At 35.4% G+C, this 20444-nt stretch overlaps 1 protein-coding gene across 1 annotated transcript in view; it reads right to left on the bottom strand.

Annotated features, from left to right (window-relative positions):
• Positions 1-20444, bottom strand: part of LRRC63 (leucine rich repeat containing 63) — a 59378-nt gene that overhangs the window by 20731 nt on the left and 18203 nt on the right. The window contains exons 4-6 of the mRNA XM_044668940.1: positions 19343-19521; positions 6185-6283; positions 2979-3115 (exon numbers count right to left, since the gene is read on the bottom strand). Coding sequence (XP_044524875.1) covers positions 2979-3115; positions 6185-6283; positions 19343-19521 — 415 coding nt within the window. The remainder of the gene's footprint in view (positions 1-2978; positions 3116-6184; positions 6284-19342; positions 19522-20444) is intronic.

Genomic DNA, 20444 nt, shown 5'->3' with positions numbered 1-20444 from the left:
TCACTGCAGAAATAGAAAGAAGCTACATAAATCTCAAGGCCATTTTGTGTTTTTCCTTATACTTACCATCATACTGATAATGAGCTTTCCTTTGTAGAACAAAAGTTTATCAATCTTTACTTGGTAGAACCTACCAGAGTTTATACTCTGATGGCAGAGCTTTCTATTTCTCCCAGTAAATTCATTTTACTTCTCCTTTAAGAAGACATTGTTCAGTGCATATATGTTTAGTATTGATGTTGTCTATGACCTTTAAGCAAAATATAGTTTCTTTATGTATCTCTTTTTAAATTATGCTTATTTTTGCTGTTTCCTTGTCTAGGATCATGAGTTCTATCCCTATCTTTTTTTAAAACTTTATCTGAAACATATTAGATTTCCTCCAGCAATTTTTTAACTATTTGTGAATCTTTATGCTTCAACTATGCTTCTTCTAAAGGAAAAAAAAGTTAGATTGTTCTTTCTGATCTATACTTCTATCCTTCTCTCTTTTATGTGGAAATTCATTCCATTTACATTCATAGTTATGGTTATAAACTATTTCTCTCCATTTCTTGTTTCAAGTTTATACTCTACTGAGAAGTGGGTGGTAAGAGAGATGAAATGTGCAAAATACTAGTGTTCTAGGGTTGATGCCATTTGCTTCTGCTCCCTTATCTCTCTGTTCTTTCTTTAATCCAGAACCCAATCACAGATTCTTATCCTTTCTTTTCTTTTAAACTCCTCTAAAAATCATCCTTCATAGTTAATTACTTTAGAACTAATCCCTCCTGTAATGTCTCCTCCCTCCTACTTCTTCTCTCCTTGCTTCCTTTTCCCTCTGAACCTAACTATGAATATATTCTTCCCACTTTGAACAGTTTAGAATAAAGTTCAAGTGTTTCCTGTTCCACCCACTCTTTTCTCCTTGCTAGTATAGCATTTTCTAAATCTTTGTTGAGTAGATGAGGGAGAGAGCTTGGCTACGTTTTTTCCTATTTCTCTGCCATGTTGGCTGGTCCTTTTTTCTGACTTCTTGACATAGCTTTCATGAATCCAAAGCTACCACCATGCCATGATGAATTATCAGAATTGTATTTTGTATAGATGTGAAATTCTTATTCATAATCTTCAATATACCATCTGTAAGGATAAGTGATAAGGGATAGAGATAAAAGTATGGATTGTCTTTAAGAGGAAAGGAAAATCTACCAAGTGCATTGGAGGCCTTCATTTAAGTCTTTTAATATTCTTTGTCAAAATATAACCCACCTCTTTTTTCAAGCATATATTTCCTTACCTATGTATTTTTGTGCCACTTCTTGCAAACAAGTCATTGTTGGTAATATTTTATAGGCTACTTATATCTCCTATATGCCTTTCCCTTGACTGTTAGGTCATATGTAATTTGATTCTTCTGACATCATGGTATTCTATGATTAATAGCCATATGAGTATCAACAGAAAACCATCGAGTAGTTTTGGATAGCATTGCATTATTTTAAAAATGTGATATATCCTAATTTCTTCTTTCTTTTTAAGTCAGCTCAGCTAATTGACTGTCTAAAATATTTGATTGATGAATACATTCTCAAATTGAAGTTTAGGAGGAATTCACCAAATAGAGGAAGAGACTGTAGGGGTGGAGGTACTGTAAGCATGAGAAGAAGGTTGCCAAGTAGAGGGTAGAAAAGAGGTCTGGGGATTCATGGGCTCATCCAAAGCCTAAAGATATAATTTTTCCTCAGTCCAAGAAATCCTGGATAAGTTTATACCTGGGATTCTAGACCCACAAAAACAAAAACAGAATCTATGACTATGATAATGCCACAAAGGGGTAGAAATTGGTAAGGCTCATCGCAAAGCAACCAAAGTATTATCTATCATTTATATGGCACTTTAAAGTTTGTAAAGCCCTCTGTACGTGTTAGTTTATGTAAAAAATCCTTATAAACTGTTTTTATAATTGTATTTATGAACTTCTCCACCACAAAGTTTTAAAAAGTTGACATTCAAGTGACCCTAGATTTTTAAAGGCACGGGCGGATGCCACAAAGCTGGAAAATCTTTGAACATGGGTCAAGTGATGGAGTATATATCTATCATATGAAGATCAGCCTAAGTAAGTACATCACCAGGGCTACTTCTAGCTGAGAAATTCTTCAGTTATAAAGTCTTTTTAAAAATCACATAGCTAGCACTCATGAAGTGCTTTAAGCTTTACAACTAATATCTCATTTGATCTTGATGATAACACTGGTAGGTGGGTGCAATTATGATCTCCATTTTACAGAAGAAAAAACTTAGATAAAGGTTAAGGACTTGCCCAGAGTCATACAGCTGGTAAGTTTCTGAAGCAGGGAGTTTGAACTCAGGTCTTCCTGACTCCAGGTCCATTAGTCTAAGCACTATATCATCTAAAGGCATATATTCTGGGGAGGGAGTATATGAGTGGCCTATCACATGAATCAAATCAAAGACTGTAGAAGGATTGATATGCAGAGCACCAGGACAGTGGATGTCTTTATTTGTATTCCTTAACTTCAAGTTAATTGCAGTATATGCAGTCAATAGATTACATATTATATTATGAAGCAGAAGAGATAATTAGATTATAGAGGAGTACATCACAGGCACATAGAGTTAGAACTAGGAGTAAATTTAGAGGTTATCTAATCCAACTTCCCAATTTTTACAAATGAGGAAACTGAGGCCCAGAGATGGTAAGTGATTTGATTAAGCTCATGTATATAATGAGTTGAAAGAGCTGGATTTGGGCCCAAGATCTCTGACTCCGAAATTAGTGCTCTTTCCATTATACTAAGCTAGGTCTATAGGAGAGTCATTAAAAGAAGGATCTACTTTTAAAGCAGTTACACGTTCATTCATTCAGTTAGTATTTTATTAAAAACTACTGTATTTGAGGTACCATATCAAAAGAATTCTTGACTGAACCCAAAAATCTCATGTATGTGGTTACTTTAAAGCTGTCATCTTACTCATTTGGAAGAGAAGTTAGCAAATTGAAGGAAATGATGAATATTTTAAGGTGATGTAATTCTTTAATATCAGGACAGATTTCTTTGATGGGATTATTTCTCATTATAAGGACTTGTAAATGTTCTACAATTAACACCTATGGAGCAGAAAAAGGATAAGAACATCATTAAAAAGAGTGAATATGATTTATTCTCCTGCTGAATTCATGATTCTAGATTAAGTAGGATCAGTATGAGATAAATTTAGTATTATATATCTCCATTAGTACAATGCAAATATATTTAAGGAAATCATCATAGTTCGTAGAATCCGCTCATTTAAAAAAAAACGTGGAATCTTTTCAACATAAAACAGTTGAAATTTAAAATAAATCCTTTTCTAATGTGTTTCTGACGGACAAATCATGCAGCTTTTTTTTTTTTTTACTATACTTACTATATCATGTTTCAAATTTAAAACTTATCAATAGTGCCCAGCTAGCAGGATTACAGCCTGTGAAATGGGGCCAGACACCCTAGTTTTGGGGTTCCCTCTGGTCTAAAGAATAGTAGATAAATTGGGCACACTGGTTCCTATAGTCAATAGATGTTAAGGGAGTAACTGCAATTTATTAGCCACTTTACTAAGTGCATTTGGGGATACAATGATGACTAAGATCTACTCTCTACTTTGAGAACCTGGCAATCTACTAATGGGAAATAAAATAAGTATATTATAAGGTAGAAAGTGATTTGCAGAGAGAAAAATCCAAAATGAGGACTAAGGGGAATTAAGAGGAAGAGATCCTATCCATTTGGGTATTTGTGGGTATTTGGAGGGATTTGTGAAGAGGTAGCTATATAATGTGGCCGATAAGAGTGCTGGACTTGGAGTCAGGAAGTCCTGAATCTGAATTCTGCTTCAAATACTTATTGGTTATCGACTCTGGGCAATTTATTCAACCTTTCCCAGCCTTCGTAACCTCATCTATAAAAAGGGAATGAAAATAAGAGCACCTACTTCACGAGGACATTTGTGAAGATCACATGAATTAACATATATTCAGCATTTTGTAAATTTTAAAGCTTTATATGAAACTTGTGAAGGAGATGATCATTGAGCTGGGTCCTGAAAAATCAGTAAAATTTCAAGAAGAGGAAAAAGAGATAGCACTGGCATAATTTCAGTGAAGGGAACAATTTATCTCCTCTTTTCCCCATCTATTTGTTCTCTCATTCTGAGCCTCAGAGAAACCAGAACAAGTCTAATCCCCCTTCCTTATGGCAATCTTTTACATTCAAGAAGACATCTGTCAGGTCAGCCCTGAGCCCTCTCTTCTATAGACTTTTTGTCAATGAGGAAAAAGTAACCTTTCTTGAACAAAATCAGTCATTTTACCTATAATCTCAATCCCATACCTTCTGGTCTCTTTCAGAAGCTTGTCCCTTGTAATCATTCCTTCTTTCTCTTTCATCTCTAATCTCTCCTTATTTACTGATTCTTTCCTTGCTTCCTGGAAATGTGCTCAAGTTGTCCCTTACTTTTCAAATTCTTCATTTGATGATAACATCCCCTCAATCTATTTTCCTATATTTCTCTTCCCTTTCACCTCAAAATTCCTTTGAAGAACCATTTACATTCCCTGCCACTACTCACTACTCCACTAACTTCTCAATCCCTTCCAGTCTGGCTTCTGGACCTACTACTCTAATGAAACTGCCTTTCTCATGTTTACCAATCATCTTTTAGTTGATCATTCTCTTCCTCCTTCATTCTCCTGTAGTTTTTTGATACTATTGGCCATTCCCTCATCCTGGACACTTCTCCCCCTTTGGTTTTTGTGACAATGTACAGAATCCCCCTCCCTCTACTCTGACCACTCCTTAGTCTCCTTTGCTAGATCATTATCCATCTCCTGTCCCTTTATTGTGGGTATTGCCTAGGACAATTTTATCTCTTTTCTCTTAACATTCTATCTCTGTAGTTGTGGCTTCCAGGAGTTAAAATACTATCTCTACCAAAGGGATTCCAGGAACTGATCTTATTGCACAAGATGGCTCTTGTGAATTCTAGGCATATATCAATAACTGCCTGCTGTATATCTCCTCTAGGATATCCAACTGGCATATCAAAATAAATATTTTTGAAATGGAACTTATTATCTTGACCTTCTTCCCAAATTCCTTATTTTTGTTCACATAATCAGAAATATTTTAGGAAGGGTTTGGGGGGGGGGTTGGAGAGGGAGTCAGCTTTCTGGATGACATATTGCAGAGAAGTTTTTTATACCAGATAAAATCTTGATTTTGTCAAATTTAGTATAGAAGCAGGAAGACTAGTTGGGATTTTATTGATGTAGCTTAGGTAGGAAGGAATAGGGGCTTGAATAAAGGCAATGGCCATGTGGCAAGGGGATGAATATGAAAAATGTGTAGGTACAATCAACAAGACTTTGCAACTGGGAATAAAGATGAAAAAGTGAGGTGCTGAGGATAACTACAAGGCTGTGAGTCAAAGTGCCTGGAAGAAAGCTAGTGTCCTTAAGATATGAAAAGTTCTTATACTGATGCTTATAAATTTAGTACAAAGTCTCTAAGATTAATTTTTATTCCTAACAGCACCTTGAATTAACTCAAGCAAAAAAGAAAGAAGATGCAAATGTAATCATCCCTTTTACTTGACTAGATTACTCATTTAATGTGACGTAACTTTAAGGGAATATTGTTTCAAAAGAATCCATCTTGTATTTGGCTATCAGTGTTATTTCCTAAGGAGGAATATTTTGATGCATCCTATATTAATTAATGTAAATTAGCTAAAGTTATATAATATCCTTTTTTCATCACTAGTCTCTGATCATTATGTGTTTTATAAAAGCTTCATTTATTTTCATTTCATTTCATTGTTTGAATATAGCATAAATTACATTCTAGGCATCATTAAATCAAATAAATATGTAACAAAATCTAACTGTAATCCTATCTTCAGAGTCTAAGTCACTGGGCCACCATAGTTTTTGGTCTGCATGTAAACAATTTGATATGATCCAAGCTATAAGCTATATTACTATGAATTGTCTTCCATAGCAAATATAGACAGTAAGAATATAGGACACTGTAAATCAGTTTTTTCCCAATTTTTCCTAATTGTATATTAACAATATAACACTAACCACAATATTAAAATGATATATTATAACACTATTTGTAACTGGAAATAAACTTACCTCGCGAGGAAATTCAGTAAAATTGTTGAAGGACAAGTTAATATATACCAATAAATGAGCCAAAATGTTTAATTTGGGGCATTCGTCAATAAAGAAACCCTAGAAGAAATTTACAAATAAGAAGATATCAATGATTAAACCATATGTTAGTCAATCTTTTTTCTGCACTTTTTAAATCTACCCCTATGTCTTTTCTTCCACAAATCCTTAACTTACAGTTTATTTATATAACACAATTTTTGAATAGTTGATAAAAGTCCCTTTTAATTTAGATGCTTTTTAAAAAAATTGTTTGACTGGGGGGCAGCTAGGTGGCTTAGTGCAGAGAGTGCCAGAACTGGCAATGAGGTGTCCTGGGTTTAAATAGTTGCCTAGTCCTTATCACTCTTCCACCTTGGGACCAATACATGATTTTAAGACAGAGGGTAAAGGTTTTATAAAAAATCATTTGATCTTTAAAATCTATTGGAATTCAAATGACAGTTAAAGCAATATTAAAGTAATAAACTAATTGACATAGCATCTTACATCACATTCTATAGATATTTCGTGAAAAAAACACATTAGAAGAGAGCAAGATTACTATCATTATATGTTTGGGATTCACTTTTTACTAGTATTTTACATGATGTCTGTGGATTAGTCCAATAGACAGTTATGACACTTATTAAATATCCCTGCTTTGTTGTGACAGAAAGGCTTATGTAGCCCAATGAAACTATTAACTCTGCCATGTAGGGTTACCCAAGATGAAGAGGTCAGACTGGAGAGTTATGACAAAAGGTGATCCACAAGAGAAAGAAATAATGAACCACTCCAATATCTTTGCCAAGAAAACCCTGTGGAAAGTCATGAAATGATAAAAGAGATGACAATAGAAGATGATCCTCTCAGGTCAGAAGGTAACTAACATGTTACTGGGGAAGAGCAGAGGAGAACTAAAAACCACTCTAGTACTAATGAAGCAGCTGGGTCAAACCTAAAAAATGCACATGAGTCTATTAATGAAAGGAAAATCAATGCTTTAAAGATATTAAAGTAAAATATTGCAAAGGAAATATAAAATACAGCAGAGGAACCTGGAATATAAGATCTATGAAGCAAGGTCATCTGGATGTGGTCAAACAAGAGGTGGAAAGATTAACATTGACATCTTGGTTGTATCAGTGAACTTAAATGATTGGGAATGAGTGAATTCAATTCAGGTAATCATTACATATATCTACTGTGGGCAAGAATCTCTTAGAATAAATAGCCAATAAAAGAGTTTTCAAAGCAGTTCTGGGGCATAATCTCAAAAAATGACAGAATGATATCTGTTGAAATCCAAGATGGGCTATTCAACATCACAATTATACAAGTCTGCGCTCCAATCACTGATGCTGAAGAGGTCAGAGTTGATCAGTTATATGAAATCCTACAATGTCTTCTAGAAATTATACCTAAAAAAGATGTCACATTCATCATAGGGGTTTGGAATGCTAAAGTTGGAAGTCAAAAGATAATTAGAATAACAGACAAGTTTGGTCTTATAGTACAAAATGAAGCAGGACAGAGATTTCTACAGTTTTGTCAAAATAAATTATATGGCCATAACTAACATTCTTTTTCAACAACCCCAAAACATCTATACATGGATATCACCAGATGGTCTGTATTGAAATCAGATTAATTATGTACATTGCAGCCAAAGGTGGAGAAGCTCTATGTAGTAAGTTAAAACAAGAGATGGAGCTGACCATGGCTCAGATCATCAGCTTCTTGTTGCAAAATTCAGGCTTAAATCCAAGAAAGTCAGGAAAATCATCAGACCATACAGGAATGACTTTAATAACATCTCTTATGAATATGAAGTAGAAGTGAGGAATATTTCCCAATTGACATGGTCAAGGGATGTGAATAGGCAGTTTTCAAAAAAACAAAAAAAAAAATCAAAACTATCCATAAGCACATGAAAAAGTTTTCTCAATTTCTTATAATTAAAGAAATGCAAATCAAAACAACTCTGAGGTACCTGGCACCTCATACCTAGCAGATTGGCTAATATGACAGTAAAGGAAAATAACAAATGTTAGAGGGATTGTGGCAGAATTAGGATATTAATGCATTGCTGGTGGAGTTGTGAATTGATCGGCCATTCTGGAAGGCAATTTGAAATTATGCCCAAAGGACTTTAAAAGAATGCATACCCTTTGATCCAGCAATACTACTACTAGGTTTTGTGATAATGAGATTAAATCTACCCTGCCCTTGCTTAGATTTAATCACCAAAGATGTAAACACCACCATCTGATTCACAAGTTGGGGAGGTCTGTAACCCACATGTGTTAGAATAAGTAACAAATCAGAATCAACTGACTGCCCCCTAGGCAGTCCTAAGAGAAGCATCTGTTGTGATTGGACATGCATACTAGGAGGGAGACACAGGAAGTGATGCATAAGTGACCCCTTTAAAAAGAGAGAGTTGAGTGAGTCAAGGGCTCTTCTGGTTTTCCAAGAGATCCTGAAGGAGTTCTGCTGGTTCGGGGAGGAGTGCTGGCTGGGATGCTGAGACCTTGGTGAGACTGCTCTTAATACCTTCCTTTGGAATTCCACATGGTAAGTGTAAGACTGAATATTCCTGAACTTCTCTTAAGGAACTTTCCTTTCAAAGAGACTCTGTGATTGAAGCTTTGCTTCATACACCTCTGGGGCCTTTGGGCCTCTGGCCCTGGCCTCAAGGCTTAACCTTTTCCAATTAAGGACTAGTTAAATCTTCCTGGTTTGAGCCAGGGGCCGGAGCAATTTACTCAGTGTATTAGATCACTTATCCTATCTTACTCTCTCTCTAACTTTCTTGCTTTCTCTCTCTCTTAATTGTAAATAAACTTCCATAAAAGTTAATTTTGACTTGAGATTATTCTTAATTGAGATTGATAATTGTTCAATCCTCTGGTGACCAATCTTTAATATATTCAAACCCCAGGCCCCTTTTTCCCCTTACAGTTTTACCCTAAAGAGATAATAATGAAAAATGTTTGTATAAAAATATTCATAGCTGTGCTCTTTGTAGTAGCAAAAACATTTTTAAATGAGGGGGTGTCCCTTGATTGGAGAATGGCTGAACAAATTGTGGTATCTGATGGTGAGGAATACTACTACTAACTGTAAGGAATGATGAACTGGAGGATTTCTATATAAACGAGAAAGACCTATAGGAATTGATGCAGAGTGAAATGAGCAGAACCAAGAGAACACTGTACACAGAAACTGAAACATTGTGGAACAATACAATGTAATGGACTTTGCTAATATAAGACAATCCCAAGGGACTTATGAGAAAGAATGCAATCCACATCAAGAGAAAGAACCATGGGAGTAGAAACACAGAAGAAAAACAAATGACTTATTGTTTGTGTATATGGATATATGATATGGGGTTTTGGTTTTAAAAGATTGCTCTATTGCAAAAATGAATAACATGGAAATAGGTGTAAGTGATAACATTTATATAACCTAGTGGAAGTGCTTATTGGATTGAGGAGGGAAGAGGGGAGGGAAAGTAAATGAAATATATAAACATGGGAAAAGATTTTTAAAATTAAAAAAATTTTTAAATGAGAAATAGATTTAAGGGATTAAATCTGGCAGATAGGCTGCCTAAAGAATTATGGATAGAGGTTCACAATATTGTACAGAAGGCCAGCATCAAAAGAAATTTCAAAGAAAAAAAAGCAAGAAAGCAAAATGACTATCTGATAGCAAATGACTATAGCTAGGGAAAGAAGAAAAGTGAAAGGTAAAGCATAAAAGGAACAAAAAATATATCCAACTGAATGCAGAATTCTAGAGAATAATAAGGAGATAAGAATGTCTTCTCAAATGAGCAATGCAAAGAAACAGAAGAAAACAAAATAATAAGATAAGCAATTTCTTCAAATAAATTTGAGATATCAAAGGAACATTTCATGCAAAAATGGCCACAATAAAAGGGAAAAAATGGTAAGAACTTTACAGGAACATAAAACATTAAAAGGAGGTGGCAAAAACAGAAGAACTACATAAGAAAGATCTTAACACCACTGATAACCATGATGGTGTGGTTATTGATATAGAGCTAGACATCCTAGAGAATGAAGTTAAGTGGTCCTTAGGCAACATTACTAAAAATAAGGCTAGTGAAGGTGATGGAATTCCGGCTGAGCTATTTAAAATCCCTAAAGATGATGCTGTTAATGTGCTGTACTTAACATGCCAGCAAATTTGGAAAACTCAACAGTGGCTGCTGGATTGGAAAAGATCAGTTTACTTTCTAAACCTAAAGAAAGGCAATGTCAAAAGATGTTCAAATTACCAAACAATTATGCTTATTTCACACACCAGCTTAAGATTCTGCAAGCTAGGCTTCAGCAAAATGTGAACTGAGAATTACCATAAGAGCAGGCTGTTTCGTGAAGAGGCAGATGAACTAAAAATTAAATTGCCAGCATTCACTGGATCATGGAAAAAGCAACAGAGTTACAGAAAAAAAAACAAAACCATTTACTTCTGTTTCATTGACTACATTTTGATGTGGATCACAACAAAATGTTGCAGGTCCTCAAAGAAATGGGAGTACCAGATCATCTTACTTGTCTCCTAAGGAACCTATATGCAAGTCAAGAAGCAATAGTCGGAACCAAACAAGGAACTGATTGGTTTAAGATTAGAAAATGAGTATGAAAAGGGTTTATGTTGTCATCTTATTTATTCAACTTATATGCAGAGTACATCATGCAAAATGCCAGGATGAATGAATAAAAAGCCAGAATTAAAGTTGCCAGGAGAAATATCAATGATCTCAGATATACAGATGATACTACTCTGATGGAAGAAAGTGAAGAAGAATTAAGAAGACTCTTGATGAGAGTGAAAGAGGAGGGTACAAAAGCTCATTTAAAACAATATAAAAAAAAACAACTAGACCATAGCAACTGATCCCATGACTTCCTGGCAAATAAAGGAAGAAGAAATGGAAGCAGTGTCAGATTTTATATACTTGGGCTCAAAGATCACTGCAACCATTAATTTTTTTTTTAAAGTTTTTTTTTTTTAAACCCTTGTACTTCGGTGCATTGTCTCATAGGTGGAAGATTGGCAAGGGTGGGCAATGGGGGTCAAGTGACTTGCCCAGGGTCACACAGCTGGGAAGTGGCTGAGGCCGGGTTTGAACCTAGGACCTCCTGTCTCTAGGCCTGACTCTCACTCCACTGAGCTACCCAGCTGCCCAACCATTAATTTTTAAAAGACATTTGCTGCTTGGAAGGAAAGTTGTCAAATCTGGTTAGCAGACTAAAAAGCAGAGACATCACCTTGCTGACAGAAGTTTGTCTAGCCAAAGTTCTGGTTTTTCCATAGCAGTGTATGGCTATGAGAGTTGAACTATAAAGAAAGTTGAGTGCCATAGACTCAAGTTTTTGAATTGTGTTGCTGGAGAAGACTTTTGAGAATCTCTGGGACAGCAAGAAAACAAAATCAGTCTTAAATCATACTTAAAGAAATAAATTCATAATTATTCATTAGAAGGTTGAATACTGAAGCTGAAGTTTAAATATTCTGGTCACATAATGAGAAGACAGGACTTACTGGAAAGGACTCTGAAATTGGTTGGGAAAGATTGTACGCAAAAGGAGGAAGAGATGGCAGAGGATGAGATGGACAGATAGTGTTGTGGAAGCATGGCACGAACTTGGACAGACTTCAGGAGATAGTAGAGAACTGAGGGACCTGGTGGGCAATGGCCCATGAAGTTATGAAAAGTAAGACATGACTAAACAACTGAAAAACCACAAACATGATCTGGAAGCACATTATTATACCACCCTAAATGTCATGTATCATCCCAAATTTCTCTAAGGTGATTTTAAATTCTAGGATGGTGAGCACAGACAACACAATATTCGACAAGGAGAGATATTTTACTCATACCATTGGGTCAGTGAAGTTTTTTTTAAACATTTTTGACCAAGCATTTAACATGGTCTTTTTTTATATATCAAGTGATTCTTCAATGTTGCCTGGAGAACAACTAATGGTTGTAGATGGTCCTTACATAATTCCTCTAAATACAGATAATATATTAAATCAAGGCTTCCAGTTCTTTTTGGTTTTGAGGTTTTTCATTTGTTTTGTTTGGTTTTGAGATTGAGTTTTCCTATCTTACCCAGGCTGAAGTATTGAAAGTCTCTTGTGGGCCTTATTTCAAAACTGATAAGCATGGAAGTTTTATTTTGCTCCATTTGTCCAACCTGGGCCAGTTAATTCCTCCTTTGGTAGCATAGTAGACCTCTGTTCACACTCCATATTGGTGACACCCAAGAGGACACCCAATCAGCTTTAGCCCTTTTACAACTTAGAACTCCAGGGGGCAGCTGGGTGGCTCAGTGACTTGAGAACCAGGCCTAGAGACAGGAGGTCCAAGGTTCAAATCTGGCCTCAGACACTTCCCAGCTGTGTGACCCTGGGCAAATCAATACACAGTATTGACTCTAAGACAGAAGGTAAGGGTTTAAAAAAAAAATAAAAAAAACTTAGAATTCCAAAACTCAAACAATCCACTAGTCTCACTCAGCCTCACTAACAGCAGGTACTCTAGATGTGTATCTTCATGCCTAGCCTATGCTTTCGTTTCAGTAGATATAGTTACCATTCAGTTTCTTTTCCTAGTAGTACACATTATCCTTGGTACTCCTTAAGGCTTTAATCTACTTATTCCATTCATTTTCACAAATATACAAGGAAATTTTGAAGCATAGCTAAAAATGTGTTCCATCAATCCAGAGAATTTTCTGAATTTATCAACAAGACTTGAGTGCTTTATTAGGAGAGGCATCATTTTAATTTTTAAAAAATATTTTATTAGAACAGAATAGGTAAAATTCTTGGTTTTTTATGTTCATATACCATTATAAAATTTTAATGGCCTAGAAATCTATTGGAATTTCATCAATCAGTGTTTCAAGCATAATCACATCATAAATTTGAAGAGTCTAGCAAGGAAGCCTTTAAAAAAACTCAATAGTAGGGGTAGCTACAAGGTTCAATAGATAGAGTCAAGTTTAGAGATGGGAGGGGCTACATTCAAATCTGGCCTCAGACACTTCCTAGCCATATGATCCTGGGCAAAATACTTAACTTATGAGGCACACCCACAGCACTACTTAGGAGGAAATTTATATCTGTAAATGCTTACATAAATAAAACAGAGGGGAAGAAACAGACCAATGAATTGGGCATACAATTAAAAAACTAGAAAAAGAACAAATGAAAAATCTCCAATTAAACCCCAAACTGGAAATCTTGAAAATCAAAGGTGAAATCAATAAAATTGAAAGTAAAAAAAAACCATTGAACTAATAAATAATACTAGGAGTTGTTTTATGGATAAAATAGGTCATTGGTTAATTTGATTTTAAAAAAAGAAAGAAAACCAAATTACTTGTATCAAAAAAGAAGAGTTAATTCACCACCAATAAAGAAGAAACTAAAGCAATTATTTTGCTCAATTATAAGCCAATTAATCTGAAAATCTAAGTGAAATAGATAAATATTTACAAAATTATAAATTGCCTAGATTAACAGAAAAGGAAATAGAATACTTAAATACCCCCATCTTAGAAAAATAATTAACAAACCGTCAGTGAACTCCCCAAGAAAAAACCCTTGGCTATGAGGGCCCTAGGGAACACAGAAGAGTCAGTAACCCAACCATGAAAACCATAGGGAAGATGGCAGACCATGGCATCACCTTGACCAAGAAAGCCCTATGAGACATAGAAGAGGTGGCATCCTGATCAATGAAGTTCTGAGGTAGGGGGAGTCAAAAAAGCAATCAGTACTACCCTAATAGAGACAGTGAACCACAGAGTTCTGACTAAGGACATAAAACTGCCAGTTTTTAAAGTTCAAATATAGTAAGTGAAATGGAAAATTGTAGAAGAAACAAATAAACCCTCAGGATCTTATCTACAATGAGCACCAGATCAAATAAACAATAAAAGAAAGGTCATAACCAAACAGAGAGTACGGGAGAGGGTAGAGACTGACTCATGCATTAAATCTTAAATATTAAAGAACTGAAGCTAAAGATATGAATAAACAAAAGAAGATATAAAACATTATAAAAAAAATATCATGGGTCAAAATTCAGCCAAGAGGAAAACTAAGAAGAGAATTACATCGCAACAATTAAAAGCAAAGTCTCAGACATTGGCCACAAGGATGACTATTGTTCAGTCATTTAGTTTTGTTTGATTCTTTGTGACCCCCATGAGCCGTAGGTATTTATTAGATTTTCTTGGCAAAGATACCAGAGTGGTTTATCCTTTCCTTCTCCAGTGGATCCAGTGGCATCCTTCTATCAAGCATTCAGAAGTTAAGTAATGTACCCAGGGTCACACAGCTAGCAAGTGTCTAAGACTAGATTTGAACCAAGGTCTTCTTGACTCCAGGCCACTGATGTGAAAGAGAATACTCTACTGTCTGAGTTAACACTAACTTAAGCACCCCTACTTAGTACCTCACTAGACTGAAGACAGGATTAACTCCCCCCTGTCTACTTTTGAATTGAATCAGCAAAAGATTGAACACCCTACTTAGTTCTAGGTGAGAAGCTAGCAAGGTACTTAAGAGAATTCATACCCTTAGTAACCTTCAGAAGGTGAGAAGTAGATCCTACAGACACCTCCCCCTGGGCAGTGCTAGACAATTTGGAAACTGTAATTGAACCCTGTGAAGAGGGTAAGGGACAAGAAGTCATCATAAAAAGAAAGCCCCAAACTCCTTCAGGTCAGATTGTCTTTGAGAAGATAGTCTGAAGAGATTGTCTTCTGGAGATAGTCTTAGATAGTCTTTGAGGGAGCTTCACTGGAGACTATAGCTTGGCCCATGGATTTGGAGCTTGGCTTCTACTTGGACTCTGACTCTTGGATTACTTCATTGGGTGACTAAAAGGCTGACACCCTTTCCTAGCTTCTGGAGAGGCTAGCTTCCATCTTAGAGGAGGCCCCATGGTTACTCACTACCTTTCCTGGTTGAGAGCTAATTAATCTCTGCCTGGAGTAAGCAGACCAACCCAGAGCAAAACATTTAGGTTGATAGGATAGATAACTTCTCTATCCCCCTTACATTTATCTTCTTTGTTTCCTCTCTATTTGTAAATATTTGTAAATAAATTTCTGACTCAAGATATAATAAATACTGGTGACCACACAATTTCATATAATCATTGTCCAACCATTAATTTTAATCTTTACATTGAACCATAGCTGCCTCTGCTGGGCTACTACAGTACCTGAAAGGAAAGGAGCAAAAGGTTATAAATGTAATGAAATCTATGGAAGAAAGACTAGAGAATAGCTTAGAGCAGAAATGGTGGTAATGTTTTCACTGAATTTTGCTGCACACCAGTTCTGGCACAGACCTCTGGTGCTCCGATATTTTAGTGCTTATAAGGTCAAAGTCTAATTCACTCTACCTCCAATTCCCCTCTCCCTAAAGCAGGAAAGAATTGTTCCTAAAAGGGATTAAAGCATGGCTTCATGTTGACCTGGTAGGTAAGGAGGAGACCACCCACACTAGCTTTCCTCTCTTCCCTCACAGCAGGTTATGCTCTTCATTGGAGCTTTCTGTAGATAGTCTCAGTTCTAGCTCAGAAGCCAATGCAAAAATGGTATTTAGCCTTACTAAGTGATTAAACTAACTAGAAATAATCACCATTTAAGTCCATGTTGGGGATTGCATTAAGCCAAAACACTGCCCATGCTGATAAGGACTGGGCTCCTTTTGACTGATCAATTCACATGTGTGTTTATATGTATTTATATATGAAAAAGGAAGCAGGATGATATTTATGGTTTTATGTTCCATTCTAATTTATGTTCTATTTTGGATATGGAAACATACAAATGCTCATATTTCTGTTTCATAAAATTTTTTAATTAAGGAAAACTAGTTTTGCAATTACTCTGCTACTGGGGAAGCAAAAACTGATAGATTGCTTGACTTGGGAGTTCTGAGCTGCCATGATGATTGGCTATTTTCATGATGTCTAACACTAATATGTTAAGGCCCAGTGGAGTAGAGAATCACCAGGTGGCTCAAGAAGGGCGACCTGGCCCAGACTGAAAACAGCAGGTCAAAGCTTCTGAGCCTCCCCAGTGTGTAACACAGTGCTTGGTACTTAATGAAGGTTCATTGACCGCTTGCTTGACATGGTATCAGACCCATGAGTGGCCACTTCACTTTCAGCCTGGGTGAGAGAAGGAGGCTCAATCTCAAAACAAAATTTAAAAAACAGTCCCTGTTCTCAAGGGCCTTACATCTTTCTGGGGCAATATGGTAGATAAAGAGATGACACTCATTTATGAAGTGCTTACTCTTACTCTGTGCCAGGTACTGAGCTCTGTAAATACAAATACAGGTCAAAACACAGACCTTGCCTTAAAGGAGCTCACATTCTCATTAGAAAGACGATATGAAAATAGCTTTTATGTGTACGAGACATACAGTATAAATAAGAAGTTATCTCAGTGAGGGCGAGGAGTAGGGAAGCTAGGAAAAGCCTTCTACAGAAGGCAGAATTGGAGCTGAATGTTGAAGGAAGCCAGAGAAGCTAGAAGGTGGATGTGAAGAGAGAAAGGATTCTGGGCATGGCCAGAGAAAAGATAGAGAAGGGAGATGGGATGACATATCTAAGAAACAGCAAGTGGGCCAGTTTTGCTGGAAGAGAATAAACTCTAAGAAGATTGGAAAGGCTGGAAAATTGGGCCAGGTTGTACAGGCTTTAAGAGGAAATGAAGTGAAGAACAAGGAGAGCTCTGGAAGGTTGTCATAGATTGAGCCTTAAGTGATGTGAATGAGCATTAAAGGAAGCAAGTCTAAGAGACTTGGAAGGAGGGAATTCTAATCATAGGGATAGACTATACAAAAGCACAAAGATAGGAGAGAGAAATGTAAATTTGAGGAACAAAAAGTAGGCCAGTTTGAATGAAATGTTGAAAGGGAAATAATATTTATTAAACCTGGACAGGTAGGATGGAGCTAGATTTGAAGGGATTCACAAGTCAAGCTAAAGTATTTGTATTTTTCCCAGAGGTAATAGGGAATCAGTAAAGATTCTTGAGCAGGAAAGTTACATAGTCATGTTTATGGCTTAATCTATTTTAATAGGTGATTTTAATAATAATTAATAATTTTAAATATATATGGCTTTATATTTTGACAGCCATGTAGAATATAAATCAGATAAGAGAAAGACTGGAACATGGGAATCAAATTAGGAAGTTGTTGCAGTAGTTCAGAGGTGATGAGCGTGATCTTCAACCAGGGCATTCATACAAGTAAAGTCAGATTTTTAAATTTTGTGAGAAGATAGAGAGAGAGACAGACAGACAGACAGATAGACAGATAGACAGGTAGATAGATAGGCAGATAGATAGATAAATAGATAGACAAATAGGTAGGTAGATAGATATAGATGTAGATATAGACATAGAAATAGACATAGATATAGATATAGATATAGACATAGACATAGACATAGATATAGATATAGATGTAGATATAGATATAGTAAGACTTCATTTTATGTGACCAATATATTCCAACACTCTTTGCATTAGAAAAATTGCATATGATAGTGAACCACATTATTTAATAAGAATTTCTTATACAAACATACCTAAGCATTTTATATATTATTTCTTAGGCTTTTCAGAGCTACCAGCATTGCAGCTCTCATACTCTGGGCCCATTATTAATAACTCAATAGCATTAATTAAGCAAGGAGAAGCATTGCTCTGACACAGACACAATTTGTTACAAGCGAGAACTCTGAACAAAGACTAATGCAGGAGCTAATATTTGGCACAAAACAACTAAATGCCTCACGCTAAGGTTTCTCTGAGTGAGAATAACAATTGAGGAAACAGCTGTAAGATTTTAGTTGTTTGGGAAGATGGTGTGGATTTGGCACATAATTAAAAACTTTTATTTTATGTACTTTTATGCCTTTATTTTTTTATTGTCATTTACATATATCTCAATTGTGTTGAGTCATGTAAAATGAGGTCCAACTGTATTCTTTTAGATACTCTATTTACTAACTCTGAAGCAGCCCGAGCATCTGACTATGGCCTTTAAACAGACATCTGGGAAACACAGACATTTACAAGAGCTAGTGATGCCACGGATGGCAGAGTGGCAAGATCATTGAACTCAGAGTCTGAAGACCTGAGTTTTGATACTTCCAAGTCTCAGTTTTCTCACCTGGAAAATGAAAAATAATGGTATTTGTAATGTCTTCCTCACATATTTGTGGTGAAAACATTACTTTTTAAGACTGAAATGTGAACTGTTATTTTCCAGAGGTTTAACAGTCAGGACCACAGATTACATCACTGAAGAAAATGAGACAAAAACAACAGTCTTCCATAGGTAAGTTGCTATGAACTCCAGGCTTATGAGGCTATTTATTCCTGTATTCTCTCATGTTACACTGCAAACCTCACAAAAGATAAACCAAAATGACCAATGTAAACAGGCACTGTGGACCTAGTTTAAATACCACTCTTCCCCAAAACAGATAAGGGTAAAAACTCTAAAGATCATCTTCACTGTGTGACCTAAATAGTGTTCTTGTACCCCTTGCTAACAAGTTGGGAGAAAAGAGGCTTCAATAGTGGTAGCAATGGCAGAGGAATCCAAAATCAAGCTAATCTGAGAACTGAAGATCAGGAAAGGGTGAGATCTATCAGCTGTGTCTCATAGCTTGTTTCCAACACATTTATGATACCTAAGCAAGAACAACTTATTCCCTAACACACTGGATGATGGAGAGTTCATCAAAATTACTTTAAATGAAATCGCCAATTATTTACTAAGTCCTTACTGCATTCCCAGCCCTGAACTTTAAATTCCTACCTGTGTATTAAACCAGGTAGGAAGACTGAGTGTAGATTAAGAAAGATAAATTTAGTGATGTGATATTTTAATTTAATTCTATTGTTCCATTAAAATCCGGATGTATAGCCAAAGGAAATTTCATTTGCAATCTTAGAATATCATCTACAATGGCTTAAGTTTGAAAGGTTAAAGAAAAAAAATAATGCTAAGGAATATAATAACTGAAAAATATTGTACCTTAAAATTAAGTGCATTTCTTTCATATTGATGACATCTTAAAACAGCTATTCTAGCAAGGTTTAGCTTTGGATTGTTTATATCTATTGCATCTCTACTAAAGTAACCTTCCCCATATATAGCGAGTGGTTCTTCATCACATTCTTCTTCAAATTTGGAGAGAAAGTCTGGAGCTAAATCTTAAAAAAAACACATATTGGTATTATATGAGATCTTAATACTATTATCACATTGAATAAAAGTTGAAAAACAAACCAGGGAGTACTACATAGTGGTCACCCCAAGTGGTCATCTGAATGAGGTCACAATATTTAGGATTGAATTGCTTGAATCCATTTTTCCCATTTTGTCTCTGTCTACTATTCAAATTTTTTCACCCCTACTCAGTGTATTCACTCTACAAAGAAGTGGGTGGAGACAAAAATCTCAGACCTTTTCTAAAGTGTATAAAGTTTCTTTTGTCTTTGAAAGTCCTTCCCCTTTACCTGTCAGTGTCTTTTTCAACTTTGCTAAGTCTCCTGAGGAAGACTATTATCTACACAAATTTAAAAAGGGAGAAAATTTAAATATATTCCTTAAAGACAATTTTAAAATAAAACTAGTATTTAAAACAGAAGATAAAAGGAAAAGATGTAAACCTAAATGGAAACTAAGAAATAATTTCCTGAACAATGATCAAGTCATAGGAACAATAAATAATTATGAGAAAGAGAATGATAACAGTGAAATGCTAAAACAAAATTTTAACATGCAATTAAAACACTTCCATGCAAAAGAATTAACTCAGTACATATATACTGACAAAATAGAGAATTAATTGGGCTTACAATATAAAAAAAATGAAAATCAACAAATTAATTCCTAAAAGATATCATGAAAATCAGAAAAACCATGTTAAAAAAATACCATAGAAATAGTCAATAAAAACCAAGACCTATTTTTTTTTACTTTTGCAAAGACTAATAAAATTAAACAATTGTAAACTAACAACAAAAAAGAAGGGGGAATCAAATTACCAATATTTTTTTAACATTTATTAATATTCATTTTTAACATGGTTACATGATTCATGCTCCACCTTTCCCCTTCAACCCCCCCCCCC

The sequence above is a fragment of the Gracilinanus agilis genome, chromosome 3 (genome assembly GCF_016433145.1).
Source record: "Gracilinanus agilis isolate LMUSP501 chromosome 3, AgileGrace, whole genome shotgun sequence".
Taxonomy (NCBI): domain Eukaryota; kingdom Metazoa; phylum Chordata; class Mammalia; order Didelphimorphia; family Didelphidae; genus Gracilinanus; species Gracilinanus agilis.
This window is presented reverse-complemented; position numbering and strand designations above follow the sequence as displayed.